Source organism: Ursus americanus, chromosome 24 (assembly GCF_024610735.1).
Source record: "Ursus americanus isolate L20-20 chromosome 24, mUrsAme1.1.p, whole genome shotgun sequence".
Classification (NCBI taxonomy): Eukaryota; Metazoa; Chordata; class Mammalia; order Carnivora; family Ursidae; genus Ursus; species Ursus americanus.
The window spans coordinates 42,206,413-42,218,536 of NC_142150.1; the positions used below are offsets into that span (position 1 = coordinate 42,206,413).

Sequence of the window (12,124 nt, forward strand, 5' to 3'; positions counted from 1 at the left end):
TTGGGTCGGGAGATAGGAGTCCAAGAGGGCCCACAGGGAGGTCTATGGCATATTCAGAGTTAGGACAGCCAGGGAGTGCAGCCTGGGGGAAAGAGGGTGAATGTGACCAGATCTGGTTTTAGGTAATGCTCATGGGATAGCATGGAACACCGGGGCACAGAGATGTCCCAGAGGGAGCTGAAATGCAGTCCTGGGGATGGTGTCAGGGTGACAGTAGAAACAGGCTTTCAGCAGAGGGGCAGCCCTGCTTGGGGGTTGGAGAGGGAGAAGGGGTCCTAGAATAGGGCTGAGAAGGCAGTGGAATTAGGACTAACGCCGGTGGAGAGTCATGTTCAAGGCTGCAGAAATCAGGAGGGGCCCAGCCAGAGAACGTGCCCTTACATTTGGGTTGAAGAAGCTGGGGGAGGGGAGAGCCCTTTTCAAGGAAGATGGAGGCTAGAGAGGGCTGCGGCGGGGTAGGGTGGCCTGGTGTCCAGTTTTGGACGTTCAGAGGCCTTCGAGCTGCTCTAGAGCCAAGGACTTCACAGTGACCTGATGACACCACAGGGCGGAGTGGCAAAGTGCTCCCAGATAGCACGGGAGCCACCTGCCCACAGTGAGAAGGCAGGCTTCACGGCAACCAGGCCCTCCCAGCCCAGAGACTCAGCTCAACCTTCTAGATCAAAATATGTAGTTACGTATTTTACCAATAGGGAGACGGAGACCAGAGGGTCAGCCTTGGCCAAGCCTGGCGGCTGCCTCACCAAACCCCAGGCTGAGGCTAGGGTAACAACGACGGAGCTCAGGCGGCTGAGGCCTGCACCCTAGTTCCGGTGTGGGTGGAGGGGCTGGCCCTGATTTCGAAACTCTCCTTCCTTTCCTGACACTGGCAGCAAAGTGCAGCCTCTGCAAAAGGAATCTGTGGGGTGGGTGAAGGCAGCCATTTACGGTGGACAGTCCACTGGGAGAGGTCTGACTCCAGCCAACCCCACCGCCCCCATTCCCCAGTGCTCCCATCCGTGACTCCAGTGACCCGGCGGGGCCATCTCTTTGCACGGCTGGGCCCAGCCCGTCATGAGGCGACCACTAGACGCACTGGCCCAGGTCCCTGGGGAAGGTGCTTTACGAGAAGCTGGCCAGCATTTAGGGACATCTCGGAGATGATGGGAAGGGGAGGCAGGGTCTCCCACCTCGGCCGCCCTCACAGGCACAGCCGGTACCCGCGGGGCCTGGGGTATGAAGGCCGGGGCATGGGTTGGTGGCCGCCGCAGAAACGCGGATAAACCCTAGGGCTGCAGGAGCGCGGCCAGTAGAGCACGCACGCGCACACGCGCGCACACGTCCCAGAGGCGCAGGCCCCGCCCCTGGCCGAACCGCCCCGCCCCCGGACTCCTTCCTTCCTTTTCCGGACCCGCAGGCGGGGATCTGAGCTGAGCCTGGGGCGCCCCCTGCAGGCTGCGGGCGGAGCTGTAAGCCAGGCCCCGCCCGCCAGCCCGCCCCCGGGATCCAGGCCCAGCGGAGGCCGGGGTCCCCGAGACGCGGGCCCTGGCTCCTTCCCCGGCGCGCGTGGTTACCAAGGCGACTGAGCGGGTCCCCCGCCAGCGCCCGGCGGGTGCGGGCCCGGCTGCGGTTGCCATGGCTGCGAGAGGCAAGGGACTGCGCGGCCCGACGCCCCGCCCCGCCCCGGCGAGCCCCGCCCGCCCGGCCCGCCCGGCCCGCCCGGCCCGCCCTCCATGCCGCCTGCGCCGCCGCCGCCGCCGCCACTGCCCCCCGGCGCGGGGGCTGCGGTGGGCGCAACTCCGCGCGGCGCGGAGCGGAGGCGAAGGGGCTGCGCCAGGTCTGAAGCCGAGGTGGGGCCGGGTCGTCCCCGCCGCGCCCGCCCTCCCTCCCGCGATGCGGCGCTGAGGCCCAGCATGGCCGGCCCGGGCCCCACCTTCCCGCTGCACCGGCTCGTCTGGGCGAACCGGCACCGCGAACTGGAGGCCGCGCTGCACAGCCGCCAGGTGAGACCCACCGGGCACCCGGGCTGTCCTCCGCGCAGCCCACTCAAAGCCGTGGTCTCCCTCCTGGAGGCCGCCCGGCCTGAGCCGAAGCCCGGGTCACCTGCCCCTCTCGCTTGAGCCTCTGGCCTCGGTTTCCAGCGCTGGGCCTTGCCCCGCCCGTCTGCCCGCTTCACACTGCATCCAGCCCCCGAATTCGCGCCACACCGTCCCTGAGCCAGGCTGAGGACAAGCAACCTGGTTCTGGTCCCCAGGCCCCTCCAAACTCTTGACATCGCAGCTGCACCTCTGCCTGAGCAGGCCCCACCGCCGGACCCCAGCTCTCTTCCTGGCCTAAGGCAGGAGAGGTGGGCCCGCCCTTCCCACCTCCTCCCTCCCCTCTCCTATGAGGACACAGAGGCCGCCCTCAGCCATTTCCATGGCCTGGCTGCTGTCTTTATTTCCCACGATGACGCTCAACCATGTTCAGCCTAGTGGCCTTCTTGCTTCTCTTTACTTGCCCTGTGCTGAGTGTCCCCTCTTCCCCAGCACGACATTGAACAGGAAGACCCCCGGGGGCGCACTCCCCTGGAGCTGGCCGTGTGCCTGGGGAACCTGGAGTCTGTGAGAGTCCTCCTTCGACACAATGCCAATGTGGGCAAAGAGAGCTGCCAGGGCTGGGCAGGTACTGCAGAGGGCAGAGGGGCTCCCCTGAGGCTGGCAATGGGGTTGGTGCGCGGCAGTGAGTGGCCAGGCCTGGGGCCATCGACAGAGCTCCCCTCAGCAGCCTGGTGCCCCTAGTCCTGCAGGAGGCAGTCAGCACTGGGGACCCCGAGATGGTACAATTGGTGCTCCAGTATCGGGACTACCAGAGGGCCACGCAGAGGCTGGCTGGCATTCCGGAATTGCTCAACAAACTCCGCCAGGTACAGCAGGGGACAGAGGTGAGGTGTGGCCAGTAAGGAGGGGTGGGGAGCCATGTCAGGGGGCTGTGACAGGCTGCATGGGGGTCACTAGTCACCCGCCACCGCTCAGTCTGGGCAGCATGCTTTCCCATCGCTGTCAACGATATCCGCCCCCCTCGCCCCCCGACCCCAGTCCAGGGTCATGTAGGAAAGAGGAGTCCAGGCCCACATGGGTGAGATGGGGCCCTTTAGGAGGAGAGCCAGTGCCGACATCAGGGGTCCCTCATACCAGAAATCGCCACAGAACTTCAGATGTGGGCCTCCTGGTGAATGCCTGTCTCCTGGTGGGAGAGTTTCATCTGACTCAGCGGGTGTGGCCTAGTGCCTCTGAGTACCTGTCTGTCGTCCTCAAGCATGAGGGGCAGGGCCAGAGGGGGTCATTGTGCCCTCTTTACAGATGAGGACTCTGGGACCCAGGGGGAGCAAGAAGTTCCCCCTGGGGCCCCTCAGCAGGCTAGTGGCCAGGGGGAGCCAGGGGGAGACAAACCTCCAGGCTCCCAGATACTTATACTCTGATTATTCCAAGACTTTTTTAGGGCCCCACTTAGCCCACCCTTTTTCCTGGGTGGGGTTTGGTTGTAGTGGGGGCATAGCTGGGACATAGCACTTTAAGACTTGCTGATCCCAGGTGGGCCCTGACAGGTGCTCTGGTCTATTCCAGGCCCCCGATTTCTACGTGGAGATGAAGTGGGAGTTCACCAGCTGGGGTGAGTGAGGACCTCTTGGCTTCTAGGGGCGGGGGGGATCTAGGGGAAGAGCCATGGTGACCCCCACACTCCCCGCAGTGCCCCTCGTGTCCAAGATGTGCCCCAGCGACGTGTACCGAGTGTGGAAGCGGGGGGAGAGCCTGCGGGTGGACACCAGTCTTCTGGGCTTCGAGCACATGACCTGGCAGCGCGGCAGGAGGAGTTTTATCTTCAAGGGCCAGGGTGAGCTCTGGGGGACTCACTGTGGGCATGAGGCAGGCCGAGCCCCCCACATTCTCCTGTGGCCTGTGAGGACAGTGCTGTTCTTTTTCTCTACTTTGTGGAAATGGCGGCTGAGAGTGGAGGGGACCCAGGGGCTGGGGCCTCACCCACTTAGCAGCAGGTGGTTGAGGGCACCATGGTGCCCCCCCCCCCCGCCGTCTGGGGGCCTAGCACTGACTTGTGCTCCTCACGCACCCGTGCCGGTGGCAGAGGCAGGAGCCTTGGTGATGGAAGTGGACCACGACCGGCAGGTGGTGCACACCGAGACGCTGGGGCTCGCCCTGCTTGAGCCCGAAGCGCTGCTGGCCGCCATGCGGCCCAGTGAAGAGCACGTGGCCAGTCGGCTCACCTCTCCTATCGTCTCCACCCACCTGGACACGCGCAACGTGGCCTTCGAGAGGTCGGTGGGGGCCCGGCCACACCGTGGGTCCCAGTTCAGGCCTCCGGGAGGGTGAGCCGCTCACAGAGGCTGCTCAGGTTGGGGCGGGGGTCCCTGCAGGCCCAGCGTCCCACCCAGACCGCCTGCGGGTCCCGTGGCCACCTTCGGGCCCCAGCATGTCAGTCCGAGGGCAGCTGTCTTCCTGGGGAGGAGGCTAGGTCAGGGCCCCGGTGTCTTGACTTCTGCCCTCATGCGTTTTCCCATCACAACAAGGATTTAGGCTGTGGTTCAGGACAGCTCTTTGCCCCAGTGTGGGTGTCTCAGTAGTATGGCTGTTTCCACCTTTGTGGGTAGCCTAGGAATCTGACTCTTCCGGCCAGGCTGTTCTCCCTCCAACAACATACGTCCCAGTTCCTGGAACAGACTTCAGAAATACCTTTTTGAAAAAAACAAAGAAACAAGCACCTTTACTGGAATATAATTTTGTATACCGATCAGTTCACCTCCTTCGAGTGTACGATTCAGTGCTTTTTGGCGTGTTCGCAGAAATACCACTGTCACCACAGTCAACTTTAGAACGTTGTCATCACCCCAACAAGAAATCCAGTAGCTACCAACTCCCGTGTGCCCTCACCCTCTTCCCCAGCCCTAGGCAACCACGGATTGACTTTCTCTATAAATTTCCTTATTCTGGACTCTCCCGTGACCGGACTCATACGATATGTGGTCTTGTGCGGCTTCTTTCACCGAGAACGTTTTCAGACTTCATCCAGGTCGTAGTGTTTAACTGCCCCGTTCCCTGGATGGCTGTCCAGCGCATGCCCAGCTCACATTTTGTTTCTTCACTCACCTGCTGACGGACGCTAGGATCGTTTCCACCTTTTCCTTTATGAATGGTGTTTCTGTAAACAGTATACGAGGTTTTGTGTGGACCTAAGTTTTCATTTCTCTCAGATGTACACCTGGGAGTAGAGTTGCTAGGTCATATGGTAACCAGATGTTAATTGTCTGAAGAACTGCCAGACCGTTTACCAGGGGGCTGCAGCATTTTCCATCCCCCCCCCCGAGCAGTGTATGAGGGTTCCAGTTCCTTCATGTCCTCACCAACACTGGTGTCCATTTATTTATTTTTGGATTATAACGCCCCTAGCGGGTGTGAGAAGTGGCATCTCACTGTGGTTGTGACCTGCATTTCCTTAGTGATGAGCGATGGGGAGCACCTTTCCATCTGCCGATTGGCCACTTATAGCTCTTTTTTTGGAGACGTATTTATTCAGATCCTTCGCGCATTTAAAAAACTGGGTTGTCCTTTCATTTTTGAGTCGCAGGAGTTCCTTATATATTCCTGATCTAAGTCCCTTCTCAGGTATATGGTTTGCAAATATTTTCTCCCGTTCCGTGGGCTGAGTTTTCACTCTCTTGAACGTGTCCTTCGAAGCACGTGTTTTTAATTTTCATGAAATACAATTTATGTATTTTTTCATTTTGTCACCTGTGCTTCTAGTGTCCTATCTAACAGTATTTTGTCAAGTCCAAAGTCACAAAGATTTTCCCCTGTGTTTTCTTCTGAAGGTTTTATAGGTTTAGCTCTTACACTTCGGTCTTTGACCCGTTTTGAATTAACATTTGTGTAGGTGTGAGGAAAGCGTCCGACTTCATTATTTTGCAGGTGATGACCCACTTGTCCCAGCAGCGTTTGTGCAAAAGACTGCTCTTTCCCCATTGAATGGTCTTGGCACACTTGTGGAAAATCAGTTGACCACAGATGTATGGGTTTATTTCGGGACTCTCAGTTCTGTTCCGTTGACCTATATGTCGGTCCTTGTACCAGTACCACACTGGCTTAGTAAGTGTCGCCTTGTGGTAAGTTTTGAAATCGGAAAGCGTGAGTCTTTGACTTTGTTCTTCTTGCTCAGGATTATTTTGGGTATTCACGGTCCCTTGCAATTTCATAGGAATTCCAGATCCGGTTTGTGAATTTCTACAAAGAAGTCATCAGGTGGGATTCTGGTAGCGTTTGTGTTGAATCTGTAACTCAGCTTGGGGCATATTGTCATCTGGACAGTGTTGAGTGTCTTCTGCCATGAGCATGTGATCATTTCCCACTTACTTAGGTCTTTAATTTTTTTCTTAATATTGTCATTTATAGCTCTAAATTTCCCTCTGACCACTGCTTTACCTGCATCTCACAAGTTTTGAGTATTGTATCTTTATTTCCACTTATCTCAAAGCATTTTCTTTCTCTTTTGATTTATTCGTTGACCCTTTGGGTTTTTTTTAGGAGTGTGTTTACTTTCCACACATTTGTGAAGTTTCCCAAATCTTTATTCTGTTATTGATTTCTTATTTCATTCCCTTGTGGTTGGAAAACATACTTTGTATGACTTTTCTCCTTTCAGTTTTATCGAGGCTTCTTTTATGGCCTAGCATATGGTCCATCCTGAAGAACGTTCCATGTGCACCTGAGAAGCATGTGCGTTCTGTTGTTGTTGGGTGGAATGTTCTAAGAAAGTCTGTTAAGTCTGGTTTATAGGGTTGTTCTTCTGTTTCCTTGTTGATCCTTTGTCTCCTTGTCCCATCCATTATCAAAAGTGGGGTATTGATGTCTTGCAGCTGTTATTGTTGAATCAGACACACTTTTATTCTAGAAAGTTTCAAAATGTACGAAAGAAGAGAGAATAGTTAGAATGTCCTCATCGCCCAACTTCAACACTTACCGATGTTCTGTCAATCTTGTTGAATCTATCCTTCCTTGCTTTTTTCCTTTTTTCTCTGGATTTATTTTATTTTATTTTAGAGAGGGAGAGAGAGGTGAGGGGAGGGGCAAGAGGGCAAGAGAGAATCTTAAGCAGGCTTCACATCTACCTTGGAGCCCCATACGGGGCTCGATCTCATGACCCTGAGATTGGAGCTGAGCTCAAATCAAGAGTCGGATGCTCAACTGACTGAGCCCCCCAGGCGCCCCTTCCCTGGACTTTTTTTTTTTTTTTTTTAAGATTTTATTTATTTGAGAGAGAGAGAGAGAGAGAGCACAAGCGGGGGAGGGGTAGAGGAAGAGGGACAAGCAGACCCCCACACACACACTGAGCAGGGCTTGATCCCAGGGCCCTGGGATCATGACCTGAGCCGAAGTCAGATGCTTAACCAACTGAGCTGCCCAGGTCACCCTTCCCTGGACTGTTTTAAAGCACATCCCAGATGTCATATCCCTTTAGCAGTAAATACTTTTGCACATGACTCTAACAGATAAGCATGTTTATAAAACCAGCCCCAACACCATCATCACACCTAACAAAATTAATGAGAACTCCTCAGTACTTTTTCGCCCCCAGTCCCTGTTTGCTGGTCCCCAGCTATCCAGGCATCCTCTCCAAGGCCCTTGTGTTCCACAGTGGGAAGGCGAATTGGAAGGGGTCTCTGGAAGGGAAGGCTCTGGCTAGGGTCGAGGGGTACGGGTCCTCACGAGCTCCTGTTTGGTCTGTTTCAGGAACAAATGTGGTATCTGGGGCTGGCGGTCTGAGAAGATGGAAACCGTTAGCGGCTACGAGGCCAAGGCAGGAGAGGCTAGTGGTGGGGGCTGGGGTAGGAGACGAGGCCCAGGAACTCCACCGTTTGTCCGTATCCACCCATGTGGAGGAGAGACAGAGTAGCCCATGGGCTCTGGAAGCCCTGTGCGGCCATGGGAACTCACGGGTGCCCGAGTGCCCAGGCCCCGCCGAGCACATTAGGGATCACCCCGGCAAGGGCCCCAACCCAGATTACCGAGACGACACGAGGAGTGCTTTCCCCTCATGACTGAGTCCCCACGGTTCAGACCCTGCCACCTCCTCCATGGTGGGGGGCGAGATCCTGTCTGTCCCTGCAGAGAGGAGGACGTGGGTCCTGTACTGGTGAGGCTGAGTGTGGGGAACAGACTCTGAGCCCTCAGCTCCCCCCGTGTTCCCCCTGCTCCCCAGGTCTACAGTGCCACCAATGTGGAGCTGGTGACACGCACTCGCACGGAGCACCTCTCTGATCAGGACAAGTCGAGGAGCAAAGGTAAACCCAGGTGCGCCTGCCTGCTGCCCAGTCACACCATATGCTGGGGTCACCCTGGTCTGGGGTCAGGGCCGCAACGTCTGGGACAAGCTGGAAGGCCTCCCCATTCCCATGTGCTCCGTCTCCCACCCGACAGGAGGCCCCCAGAGTGGGTGGTGGAGGGGGGCAGTCTGAGCCCAAAGTGGCCCAAAGTCTCCTCATGGGCTCCCAACCTTTCTCCTTAGGAGGGAAGACTCCATTCCAGTCCTTCCTCGGGATGGCCCAGCAGCACTCCTCCCACAGCGGGGTGAGCCAGGCCCAGGGGGGTGGGGGCCACTGGCAGGGGGCCGCTGGGCAGGGCCAGGCAGGAACTCCCCTGAACACTAAGTCTGGTCGTGCGGCCCTCCCAGGCTCCTGTGCAGCAGGCCGCCAGCCCCACCAACCCCACAGCCATTTCCCCCAGTGAATACTTCGATCCCAACTTCAGCCTGGAGTCAAGGAACATCGGCCGCCCCATTGAGATGTCCAGCAAAGTACAGAGGTGAGGTCTTAGAGCTGGCTTGGGGACTTCCCTCAGGGACGGGGAACTTGCCTGATCCCCTGAGCCCTGGCAGATTCCTGTCACACATGGGGCCCCCTAGAGTGAGGGACCCACTCACCCAGCTGGCTTCCTGCTAGACTCTCCTCCTTGGGGACAGGAACCAAGTCTGTCTTATCCATGGTTGTTGGCACTCAGCTTGGGGCTTGGCCCAGAGGACTGGTTACTCTTCCCTGGTGAAGGAAGGAAGGGAGGGAGGAAGGGAGGGAGGGAGGAGGGAAGGAGTGAAGGAGGAAGGAAGGAAGGGGCAGCACTGCCCATTTATGGTTTTCTATTCAATTGAATGAGCTCCTGCTGGAGGCCAGCTTGTGGCAGAGGGGAAGGGCTCACAGCTTGACCATCTCCTGACTCCTGGACTGTGGCCCCAGGAAATGTCTTACCCTCCAAGAGTCTGTTCTCAGTAAAATAACAGTCACACTGGGCCACCTGCTCACAAGGGCACTAGGAGAATCTGATGAGCCATGACATAGAACTTGCAGCGGGCCCAGCATTGTCCCAGGGACCACGCGTAGATTCAGCACTGAGTGGCGGAGCGGAGATTGGAACCCTGGTAGTCCTGACCTCTGGGCTTTGTTGGACCCCAAAATATGGCAAAATGTGAGGCGCTGGCCGGCTATGGGCAATGGATGAGGCCCTCATTGAAGCCAGCAGCCTGGTCCTGCCCTCTTCATCCAGACGAGTTGAGGCCCCAGCCTGGGCCCAGGGTCTGGAGGGGTGGGGGCAGCAGGGCCAAAAGGACATAAGCTCCTGGGGGAGGCAGGTGGGGACAGCTGAGCAGACAAGAGGGCAGCTCAGGCTTGGCAGAGGGCGTGAGTAAAGGCCGGTGTCCAGGCTGGGTGGGTCTTAGCAGCGGGGCCGCCAAACGCTCCTCGACTCGCATCCTGTGCAGGTTCAAGGCCACGCTGTGGCTGAGCGAGGAGCACCCGCTCTCCCTGGGCGACCAGGTGACGCCCATCATTGACCTGATGGCCATCAGCAATGCTCACTTTGCCAAGCTGCGTGACTTCATCACCCTGCGCCTTCCCCCCGGCTTCCCAGTCAAGATTGGTGAGGGGTGGCCTGGTCTGGGGGCACGGTGGGGGGGGCGGGGCTGGGTGCCCTCTAGCCCCGGTGGCTGAGGCTCACTGTCTCCTCACAGAGATTCCCCTTTTCCACGTGCTCAATGCCCGCATCACCTTCAGCAACCTGTGCGGCTGTGACGAGCCCCTGAGCTCGGTGTGGGTGCCGGCCCCCGGCTCTGGCAGCCCGGCATCAGGTACCTCCGTGGGGGGGGGGGGGCACTCCCTGGTCCCTGAGCCCCGGGGCTGAGTGCAGCCCCTGTCCTGCGCAGGGAGCCCTTTCCCGTGTGAGGTGGACCCCGCCGTGTTTGAGGTGCCCGAGGGGTACAGTGTGCTGGGTGCAGAGCGCAGCGAGCCCCTTCGTGACGAGGACGACGACCTGCTACAGTTTGCCATCCGGCAGAGCCTGCTGGAGGCGGGCGCAGAAGCCGAGCAGGTGGGACGCAGGCAGGGGCCGGCCCCCCTGGGTGCTGGCAGGGGTGGCGGGCGTGACAGCTCCGGGCTCTGCTGCAGGTGACTGTCTGGGAAGCCCTGACCAACACCCGACCTGGTGCCCACCCTCCTCCCCAGGCCGCCGCGTATGAGGAGCAGCTTCAGCTGGAGCGGTGAGGCCCTGTATGACCTACTAGGACGTCTCAGCCTGTCCCGCCCCCAGGACCCTGCCAGCCAGGGGGCCCTTGGCTGGTGGCAGTGGGTCATGGGGAGGTGCTGGTCCCGGGATCCCACGGCCTCTCCAAGGCCACCCTCCATAATCAGCGCTGCCTACCGGCCAAGGCAGCATGAGGACTGGGGAGACCGGGCCCCTCGCCTTGTCCCTTTCCTCTGGTTTCTTGGGTCCCAGCCGCCCTGCCCTTACCCTTGTCCTCGGTAGCCATGACCCCACCCTTAGCCTTCTTCCCCAGCTGAGCACTCACTGGTCTGCCCTCCCTCTCACGCCTTGTCTGGAAGGGCCCTCCAAGAAAGCCTGCAGATGTCCACAGAGCCCAGCGGCCCAGAATCCCCTCACAGGACACCCCCATCCCTGGCCCCCCCAAGCTTTGAGGAGCAGCTGCGCCTGGCCCTGGAGTTGTCTTCGAGGGAGCAGGAGGAGCGGGAACGACGGGGGCAGCAGGAGGAGGAAGACTTACAGAGGATCCTGCAGCTCTCGCTCACGGAGCACTGAGCTCGCGGCCCCCGGGAGGGCCGTCGGGGCTGCTCCCCCACCTGCTTTTGTAACTTATTTATTTATAAACTCTCTGCTGCTAAGCTCGGGGCCTGGAGCCCTGGAGGTGGGCTTGCATTAGAGACCTAGGTGGAAATAAAGAGACTTTCGGCAGCAGGCCTGTTCTCCTCAGTGGGGAGACAAGGTGGGGAGGTGACATTGAGGGGAGACGCTATGGGCAATGGCCGCAGACCTGGGTTTGAATCCTGGCTGTGGCCCCTTTAATTTCCCTGAGCCTCAGTTTCCTCAGCTGTAGAATGAGACCGCCTCCCACTCCCCAGGGCTGTTGGGAGGGTGAAACGCAACCCCATTCAGAGGTCCCTTACAGAGGAGGTGCTCCATAAACACCATTCCCTGGAGCCTGTTCCCCTACCGGAGACCCTGTTCTACCTGTCGAGCCTGTCACTCACCGGCTGTCCCAGAACCCACCTGTGCTCCTGTCCGAGGGGGGGAAGGCTGGGCGCCAGACTACTCCCAGCCAGCTGGGGGGAGCCCGCTGCACCCCAGGCCTGGGTCCCTGCACTGACCCCAGCGTGTTCTGAGTGATTTTGGCCAAGGCCCTTCCCTCTGCTGCGGCTCTGCCCTGCTCACCTCCAAGGCGGCCCTGAGGGTCCCCTGTGAGCCGCAAGCGTTAGTTCTAAATCCCGCCTGATTTCCCCTGAAGCTCCGCATGCTTCCCAATGATTCGTGCAGAGAGTGGAAGCATGAGGGCCAATCAGCAAGGAGAAAGAATTTTGGGCCCCCCCCAACTTAAGACTCACTGTGTGTGTTCCTGTCCAAGACCTGTGTCCCCAGTCCTGCCTCCCTAGGTCCCATCTCTTCTAGGTAATAGCACGGTTGAGGTCTAAAGCAGAACTCAGGTGACCTAAGTGGGCGGAGCCGAGAGGGCAGGGGCAGGGGCGCCTCCCGGGAGGAGGGACCGAACCCCGGAACGAAGACGGCAAGTTGCGGGACCTCTGGACACTTCCCTCCGGGCCGCG

At 58.8% G+C, this 12,124-nt stretch overlaps 1 protein-coding gene across 4 annotated transcripts; it reads left to right on the forward strand.

Moving 5' to 3' along the window:
- Nucleotides 1-1,714: 1,714 nt before the first annotated feature.
- Nucleotides 1,715-11,261, forward strand: ANKRD13D (ankyrin repeat domain 13D). Of its 4 annotated transcripts, none has more exons than XM_045775758.2 (15): nucleotides 1,715-1,982; nucleotides 2,508-2,643; nucleotides 2,760-2,884; nucleotides 3,585-3,630; nucleotides 3,709-3,852; nucleotides 4,102-4,291; nucleotides 7,758-7,824; nucleotides 8,227-8,308; nucleotides 8,533-8,594; nucleotides 8,698-8,828; nucleotides 9,775-9,932; nucleotides 10,024-10,140; nucleotides 10,216-10,379; nucleotides 10,457-10,548; nucleotides 10,892-11,261. In XM_045775758.2, exons 1-15 carry the CDS (start codon nucleotides 1,893-1,895, stop codon nucleotides 11,103-11,105), a joined length of 1,818 nt encoding a protein of 605 aa, XP_045631714.2. In that variant the 5' UTR covers nucleotides 1,715-1,892; the 3' UTR covers nucleotides 11,106-11,261. The 4 variants fall into 4 exon arrangements, with proteins under 4 accessions (XP_045631714.2, XP_045631715.2, XP_045631716.2 ...); XM_045775759.2 differs by having other exon boundaries at nucleotides 10,514-10,548; XM_045775760.2 differs by lacking the exon at nucleotides 1,715-1,982 and adding an exon at nucleotides 2,000-2,326.
- Nucleotides 11,262-12,124: the final 863 nt, after the last annotated feature.

Coding starts and splice junctions, on each gene's coding strand:
- ANKRD13D (XM_045775758.2), top strand. CDS start 1,893: ATGGCCGGCCCGGGCCCCACCTTCCCGCTGCACCGGCTCGTCTGGGCG. Junction 3,853..4,101: donor TTTTATCTTCAAGGGCCAGG/GTGAGCTCTGGG, acceptor TGCCGGTGGCAG/AGGCAGGAGCCTTGGTGATG. Junction 8,309..8,532: donor GGACAAGTCGAGGAGCAAAG/GTAAACCCAGGT, acceptor CTTTCTCCTTAG/GAGGGAAGACTCCATTCCAG.